The sequence below is a fragment of the Vombatus ursinus genome, unplaced genomic scaffold (genome assembly GCF_900497805.2).
Source record: "Vombatus ursinus unplaced genomic scaffold, bare-nosed wombat genome assembly UNPS02014499.1, whole genome shotgun sequence".
NCBI classification, from domain to species: Eukaryota; Metazoa; Chordata; class Mammalia; order Diprotodontia; family Vombatidae; genus Vombatus; species Vombatus ursinus.
The window spans coordinates 101,195-110,126 of record NW_020954277.1 but is presented as its reverse complement, the minus strand read 5'-3'; the positions used below and the strand labels follow the sequence as shown (position 1 = coordinate 110,126).

The following is an 8,932-nucleotide window of genomic DNA, read 5'->3' as shown; positions in this document are numbered from 1 at the left end:
TGTTAAATTTCATATCCTGCTTCTTGGGTTTCTCCACTGAAGTCCTACATCAATACTTCATCAGGATATGAAAGTAGTTGTTGGCACCCTTAGCCTATGTTAGAGGAGGGTAAATTGTGGTGGGTCCTGCTAAGCTTGAAGATCTTCTGGTGTCTAGCCTTGACCATTGTTGATATGGCCTTCCTAGCAACTTTGGTAAGGATCTTCACCAGGTTATCCATGGACTGATGAATTTTGGGGCCACACAAATGCTAAAAGGTGAAATACCACATAGTAGAGGGGTTGTAACCTATGTCCATGGAGCAAGTACACACACGTCCTTGAAGCACTTGAAAAATAATTCCATCTCCTTTAGGTTCTTAAATCTGAATTATGTCATCTAGTGCATTAGCTGTCCTTTATAGCTTTGTGTAGGCAACAAATATGATTAGCACATCTTCTTTGTTTTGAAATTCAGTAAAATTATAGGAGAGAGTAAAGTACATAACCTATTGTATATGTGGCAATAGATACTTCTTTGCAGGTTAATATCTATCTAGTAATTTGATTCTGTTATATATGATATTTCAGTCAGTCAGAGATCTCATAACTGAAGTGTATTTTATGACCAGTCCTTGCAGCAGCAAGGGTAACCTAAAAGATTTTTGTCAGATATGTCGTTGAAATCTAACTCCATGATGACTAAAGCAGCCTTCCTAATAGAGTAGGATGAATTCTCATCAGTAAGGAAATGGGGGGGGGGGCAGCTAGGTGGCACAGTGGATAGAGCACCAGCCCTGAAGTCAGGAGGACCTGAGTTCAAATCTGGCCTCAGACCAAACACTTGTCACTAACTAGCTATGTGACCCTGGGCAAGTCACTTAACCCCAAATTGCCTAAAAAACAAACAAAAAAAGAAATGAGGGATAGTTGAGTTGGCATGGCTTGAATTTTTGCTTTTTGATTACTTACAAAATGTGTGCTCTGATTTGATCAGACATTGATATCAAAAGGGTAAGTGACTTTTATATAGCTCTTTAGGTTCTAAAAAGCACTTTATCTTATTTAATCTTTACAACATCCCTACAGCTATTGGCATTCCCAATTTGTAGATTAGAAAACTGCACCTAAAGAGTTTAGTGACTTGTCCTGATTTCAAGTTCAATGCTACCTCTTGCCAGTTGTAGTTTTCAGAATCTACTTCTTTCTCCATTTAAAAAAGTATGACATCTGTCACAGTTCTTTTAGGAACATACTTTTTCTTCATGATTTCTCAGACATTAACATACCTTTGCAGGTTGTTTGAGTACCCTGTGATATAATCCTTTGGGATCTGGATATTGGAACTTACTCACTTTGAATACCTGTTCATATGGTATCTCTCAGCATTGACTTCTGATCCTTATATAATGTTTGAGAAGCAGTTAAGTGGTGTAGAAGGAGCCATGGACTAAGCTAGTCAGAAGATCTGCTGTGGAGGTCTAGTCAGCCCTCATTAGCAGTTTGGTCATTCACAAAGTTAAGTTTGCTCTGAGCCTTCAAATGTAACAATATGTGTCGCAGTTTGCTTCGTAGGGTTGTTGAAAAGATTAAATGAAGTAATATATGTGAAAGCACTTTATAAACTGTCATCACTAAAAACATGTAAATGCTGGTATTTAATTTATTCATTCCAGAATGGAAAACTGAGCCTGAAACAAAGGAATCTGTTTCAAATGACATTGTTATGGACAAATCATCCCAGGAACAATACTCAAAAGATGATTACCAGTGTGCCAAGTTGGGAGAAGAATGGAATTATGATCCTGAGAAACCTTCTGTGCACAATGAATGTGGGGAATCATTCAAGTGTAATTCAAACCTTTTTCAGGATCATATAATATATAACGTAAATCAAACTCGTGGTTATAATGAGTTTGGAAAAGACTTAATTCAGGGTAAACACCATACTGAGCATCAGAAAATCCATCCTAGAGAGAAACTTCACGTATGTAAAGACTGTGGCAAAACTTTTAGCTTCAGCTCATCCCTTATGTACCATCAGAAAATTCATACTGGAGAGAAACCTCATAAATGTGATGAATGTGGAAAAGCTTTCATTCTTCGAACACAGCTTAATTCCCACCAACGAATTCATACAGGAGGGAAACCATATGAATGTAATGAATGTGGAAAAACTTTTAGATACAATTCATCCTTTACGTACCACCAGAAAATTCATACTGGAGAGAAACCTTATGAATGTTACGAATGTGGGAAGGTCTTCAGAGGAAACACACAGCTTAATTCCCATCAAAGAATTCACACAGGAGAGAAACCTTATGAATGTGATGAATGTGGGAAAACCTTCAATCAGAGCACACAGCTTACTTTCCACAAGAGAATTCATACTGGAGAAAAACCTTACGAATGTAACGAATGTGGGAAGGCCTTCATGCAGAGTGCACATCTTGTTTCCCATCAAAAAATTCATACTGGAGAGAAACCTTATGAATGTAATGAATGTGGGAAAGCTTTTAGTTCTAGTACATCCCTTACTTACCACCGGAGAATTCACACTGGAGAGAAACCTTATAAGTGTAATGAATGTGGGAAGGCTTTCATCCAGAGTGCACATCTTACTTCCCACCAGAAAATTCATACTGGAGAGAAACCTTATGAATGTAGAGACTGTGGGAAAGTTTTTAGCTCCAACTCATCTCTTATTTACCACCAGAGAATTCATACTGGAGAGAAACCTTATGTATGTAATGAATGTGGGCAGGCCTTCAGAGTGAACACACAGCTTACTTCCCATCAGAGGATTCATACTGGAGAAAAGCCTTATGAGTGTAATGAATGTGGGAAAGCCTTTGTTCACAGCACACATCTTACCTTCCACCAGAGGATCCATACCGGAGAGAAACCATATGAATGTAACGAATGTGGGAAAGCTTTTAGCTCTGGTTCTTCCCTTACTAACCACCAGAGAGTTCATACTGGAGAAAAACCTTATGAATGTAATGAATGTGGGAAATCTTTTAGACATAATTCATCCTTTCTTTACCACCAGAGAATTCACACCGGAGAGAAACCTTATATATGTAGTGAATGTGGAAAGGGCTTCATTCTCCGAACACAGCTCACTTCCCACCAGAAAAAGCATACTGAAGAGAAACTTTATGAACATAATGAATATGGAAAAGCTTTTTGATACAGTGAATTGCTTATTTATCTCCCAGACGCTTTGTAGCAGAAGGAAATGTTAATGTAATAATGTTGGAAAGCCTTCTACTGGAGCATATACTTTAGCATCAAGATGTATGTCCTGAAAAGATCTATAGAAGTAATGAATGTGTGAAAGTATTCATTTTAAGCTCAGAGAAACTTTATAAGGAATTATGGAAAGCTCTTCCAACAAGGTGTACACAATAGAGAATACCAGAAAAATACTGGAGAGAAGTCCTGTAATTGTAATTCATGTGGGGAGGGCTTTAAACATCAATCACCCTTTAATTACCATAGGAGAATTCTCGAAAGTGAATTTTTTGGAGAACGTAACTGACTCCATTTTGTTCTGTGTTGGCCATTTTTCTATGTGGGAACCCTGCATGAACTGAAAGACCTGCTACTATAGTTGGTTCTCTTCAATTTCTTCTTTCATCTTCTAATTGGTCCAAAAAGACTTGATTGCTGAAAAAGGAGGATTCAACAATCTCTGGAATGTCTTCCCTCCCTTATCTAGCCTGACAGGTAGTTCCCTTTGACTTAGTGAAATTAGCTATACTAAAAAGGGCACATCCCTTCTCTGTCTCCTATAGCTAATCATATACACTTTCTTTAACAAGTACATGTTTTTCTTTGTAACACCAGTTGCATTGTAATGAACAGCCATCTTTTTTTCCTTTGTTTCATGTAATGTATAAATAATGTGAATGATATATTTGCATCAACTGCTGGTGGAGTGTCTTGCTCTCTGAGTGTATGATAAAACCTGTTTCTCTGATTTGTGCTGGCATATTGGCAAAGGCTATTCAAACTGATAAGAAAATTCACACCACAATTTTGGCAACATGGTGTGATGCTGGCTAGTTCAATCTTTACAGATCCCCATCTCCAAGAACTTTCCAACCACGTACCAGTGATTTACCAGTTCAGGAACTTCTAGAGATGGGGAACTGGGAGGGCTGATAAAGGCACAGCCTAACACTTTTGTGCTCCAAATCATGAGATCTACAGAGACAAGTTAATGTTTTCTGTGTTTTTGTATTGTGTGGTCTGTTCGTGTTCACTCGCTGTTTTGGCCAACCTTCCTATCTAAATTCTTGGTTAAATTTTTATTCTGGTCTGGTGTCTGGCACTAAGATACCAAGGAGCCTTTGGAAAAACGATAACTTGGTAGTGCAGAACCAGAGGAAATTGTGGTGGATGTCAAATAGGTCATCTAACCATAAACTCAAGTGGTGGGGGGGGGATCCCAAACATTAATGATATAAAACTGATAAAAGCCTCAATTTGACCTTGAGTAATCAGTCATCATATGGTATCTGCTTGGTATTTCTTTTCTAGAATAGAATATTCAGATCCATTTTGGTGAATTGGGAAAAAAATTCTAGGAAGGACTAGTCTCTAAGTGTGAAGTTGTTCTTTGTTAAACTAAATGGTCATCTGATATTTAATCTTAATACATAATGGCCCCGGCCATTATGATCTCATGAACATGATCATGAAACTCTATAAATTCTAGAGGGAAAAAATAGAGGTCCATTTCCCAAGACAAATGAGTTATTGATTTATTTGGGTAGATCCTGAAGTGCATAAATTTTGCCAACCAAATTGTGAAATTAATGAATCTTTCTCATGGGGAAAGAGAATGCCGCCTCCTTGTGAGGCTTTGCCAGAGGATGGATGCTGGCATTCTTTGTTACATTTTCCACCTAGTGCTCCACCACTTGTCTCAGATACTCCCTCTCTGGAGATACCAGCTACCCAGAGACAGTACCTTGTTCTTTTAAGGGACAGTAACATTGCCCTTTACAACCTTGCCCTTTAGGGGCAAGAAAAAGCTCTCTCTGAAATCCTCTTGCTGATAACTTTTATCTTCAGTGAATGGGATGAGAAGAGAGAAAGGTAAAGACCCAGATGCAGGAAGATCACCAAGTACAACTTTTAGCCACCTTGCAGTAGAATTCTGGCCAAGACTGCTATCACCTCTGGCAGTGGCAGAAGAAATGCCCTTTTCATCCAAAATACCCAGCCAGTTAACAGTGTTAAACTGTCCCATTCCCATTAAACTTTCCATAGAAAATTAGGGGTGGGAAGGAGGGAATGAGGACTTTATGCCACAAATTTCAAATCTTTCAGAAGATATAATTCTGTATTCTTAATTCTAGCCAGGTTGGGAGTACACAGAAAGAGATCGATAAGAGGGACTAAAATCCTTTTCCCATTTACATAAATTTATGGTATTATAAACTAATTAGAGACTAAATTTGTGACTGAATGTAATTTCTTTACTGTGAATTTCCAAAATGTGGTTTGGATGTTTTTATAAAGGCTGAAATAATCTCATGAATTTTTGGGGTTGATGCTTCCCAAAACTTTAAAAAAAATGAAAACTTTGTGAAAATTACATGCAAATAGCACTTCACCTTTTTTTTTTTTAACCACCCTCTCTCTTCCTTGAAGTGTGACAGATTTATTGTTTTAAGGTAAGAGTAGAAGGTGATTTCACTGACTAGAGAAAGCTAAGAAAGCTTTAAACAGTAAAAAAATAAATAAAAGAAAATAGATAAAGAAACATGGTTTTGAAGTCTGCAGTTTCTAAGTATCTGGTGCTTATGAACCACATAGTGCAATTATTAACTCTTCTATACAAATTGGAAAGAAAGGTTTGTTTAAATCATCAAAATTTCATTTTAAGGGAAAGTTTTCATTTTACCTCTGTGTTCTGTGAATGACTTAATAAAGTTTAATTGCCTAAGTAAATTAGAAGCAGTCAGCTGAAAAAAAAATTAGAATTGACTGCATTTGCAAATCCTTGAAGAAGCAAATTGGAAATGTTTTACCTGACAAAATAAGGAACTATCTGTAAGCCTTAAAGTTTCAATTTTGATCAAGGAAAAAGTAAAAGTTTTGCAGTTAACTGGAATTGTATAATAAAACTTGTGCTAATTTAGAGAGGAGAGATTTTAGTGGCATAAAGAAAATTAGTTTTGTGGATGGAGTGGGATATGATTGGGAAATAAAAGATATGAGGAATTGAGAAAGTAGAGAAGGAAAGTGAAGGGTTGAATCAGTTTGGAAATCAAAGTTCAGTTTTGAAGGGAACAGAAAGTTAAAGGATATTTGGAGACCATTTGCACTTAGTGTGAATATAAAGCTTAATTAGAAAGCAATGAGAATTGAGAGTTAAGATTTCTCAAAAAGCAGGAATATTTCTTTACCTAAGTTGGCACAATACAGAGTCCTTATCTCTGCCTGCTGCCAGAATGTCCAGAAGAGTCAAAAGAAAAGCCAAGAAGGTAATAAAGTATTATAGAGAAGTTTAAGTTAAATCTTACAGCTAGTCTAGATTAGAGGAGAATAGGAAGATCTCCATGCCAGTAAGATGATTGTTACATCTGGAGAAGTGCTTATTTTCTTCTTAGATAGTTAAAAGTTAATTTTGAGATTTCTCATGATTGCCAAGCTTTATTTCATTAATTTGTTCATGTAGAAAAGTAGCTAGAATTGAGCCAAAATTTAAAATTGAGCATTTAAAAATTTTTATTTATACTGCCTTTTGATAAATCCGGCGAAATTACTATTTTCAACATGAAATGTGTTCTGAATGGTAATTACTGATGCCATCTTTTATAATATAAGGGCATTCAGTTTTAATTACTCCATACTGATCTCTGAATGCAACTAACATAGAATGCCAAAATCGATAGATGAAATGGTTTTCTTTGTAAGATAATTCAGAATGCATTCAACTGAGTTGATGTCATTTGACTTGCAATGTTTTGTTTCATGTTTGAAGTCCATAATATTTTTTAAAATAATGTTCCTAATTTTTTGCATTGTGATTTTGGGAAACCATATAAGAAATGGTGTTTATTTGAAAAATGATACCTAGAGTGTACTTACTGTACATTTGTATTATTAGGATATTAACTCCTTTGATCTGAATGCTATGAAATGATGAATTTGAGCTATCACATATTAGAGACTTATCATTATGGTAAACACACACACAAACACACACACCCCAAAAACTTGTCTATTTCCTTGGTTATATTTTGCTTAAAAAATGAATAATGATGGTAATTATTTAGAATTTGGCAAAACCTAAAGACCTTGTAAATTCTTATCTGTGAAATTCTTTAAGGACTTGCCAGGTCCTTTGGATCTTCAACTTAGGCAAGATCATAAAATTTTATCAGCTTCATGGAAGAAGGAACTAAAAGAACATACATGACAAATGAGAACTTTGCAAATTCTAAAATAGTAAATTGAATTACTAATTAAGAAATTTATGAAAATGGTTAAACTAGATAAAATTATATCTGAAAAATATGCATTGAAGTTATATCTTTGAGCCAACATAGTATAGGTCCCAGTGAGAATATTTTTCTTTTTGCCTTAGAAGTTAATATATGATACCCTAAGATATCCAAACTGACAGAAGCCACTTTCTCAAATTTGAGTGAACTGTATCAAACATCCAATTTTTGTATAAAGCCCTAGAATATGATTATTTTCTTAATCTTTAACTACTTGGTTATGACATCAGGATGTCTGAATATATACATACACAGAAATGAATTAAAGTTTTTTTTTTTTAAATGCCTTGTATATACTTGGTGAATACTGAGGATCAATTTTTAAAATTATTTATTTTAATCGAATATTATTGCAACAACAAGAAAATAACTATGTCCTCCCTTAAGTTGTGAATAGTGGAATTTTCTATGTTAAAGGAGTTAACTTCTTGGGAGTATAATTGGATTTGCTCAGAGTTTTGAATTCAGGTATAACTGTTTGAATTACTGCACCATTCAAAGGAAATGCCATGAACAGCTGAAAGGGTGTGTGTTCCGAGAAATACTACAGGTGGATGTAAGTACCTGGGAAGACTGAGAAAAGACAGCCTTATGAAGGTAATGGAAGGATTTTCTAGACTCAGTTTCCCCACTGTGGCTCTTTCCTTTCTGAATAGCAAAATTTCCCACCTGGTTTATATTGAGCCTGGCCATGATACCCTATGAATAATGTGAAACTTGCATGATTGGTTGTTCCAAAATGTTACTATGAACCCAAAATCAGCAAAAAAACAAAAACAAAACAAAAAAACTTTATCCTGTTATATTTATGATAGATCAGTCTGTGCTTTAGGCTTAATCCTGAAGGAACATTCTTCACATTGTTACAACCATGTCCTTCCTTTTTTCCGTTTCATAGCAAGTGTCTATAACCACGGTAGGTGAACTACAAAGGTTTTCTAATGAATCTTAGTGTTACAAGCCTTGAGCATCTCTGAGCTGCTGTATTGGGATGCATGTAGGAAGGCCCCTATTGCTTTTATTTTTACTATTTGGAGTAGGTAACCACTACTCATTTCAACTTTCTAACCTAAATTACTAGGACAAGTCAGTTCATAGACTTGCCATCTCCTTGCTCATTTTAATACTTAAATATTTGTGTATAAGATTATGTCCTTAAAGAATCACATTCTTTCTGAATGATTTGAAGATAAAATATGTCCTTATGGATTAATTATGTGATACGGAATAAAGATGTAAATGCTTTAATTTAATGAAGTAATAATCTTCACTTTGTAAAAAGCAACAAAATTCGACTGTTTCCATGTGAGAACTATGATATATATGATTGACTTTCAAGTGATTTCCATTGGGTAAAGGAATATAATTAAAGATTCACAATAATTGTAACTGTATTAGTAGCTTTAGGACTTCAACTGTTGTGCCAG

The 8,932-nt window shown here is 35.4% G+C and overlaps 1 protein-coding gene across 1 annotated transcript; it reads left to right on the top strand.

Moving 5' to 3' along the window:
* Positions 1 to 1,659: 1,659 nt before the first annotated feature.
* LOC114042514 (zinc finger protein OZF-like) lies at positions 1,660 to 7,762 on the top strand. The gene has a single exon (XM_027861209.1). It carries the CDS (start codon positions 1,706 to 1,708, stop codon positions 3,170 to 3,172), a length of 1,467 nt encoding a protein of 488 aa, XP_027717010.1. The 5' UTR covers positions 1,660 to 1,705; the 3' UTR covers positions 3,173 to 7,762.
* The last annotated feature ends 1,170 nt before the right edge of the window (positions 7,763 to 8,932 follow it).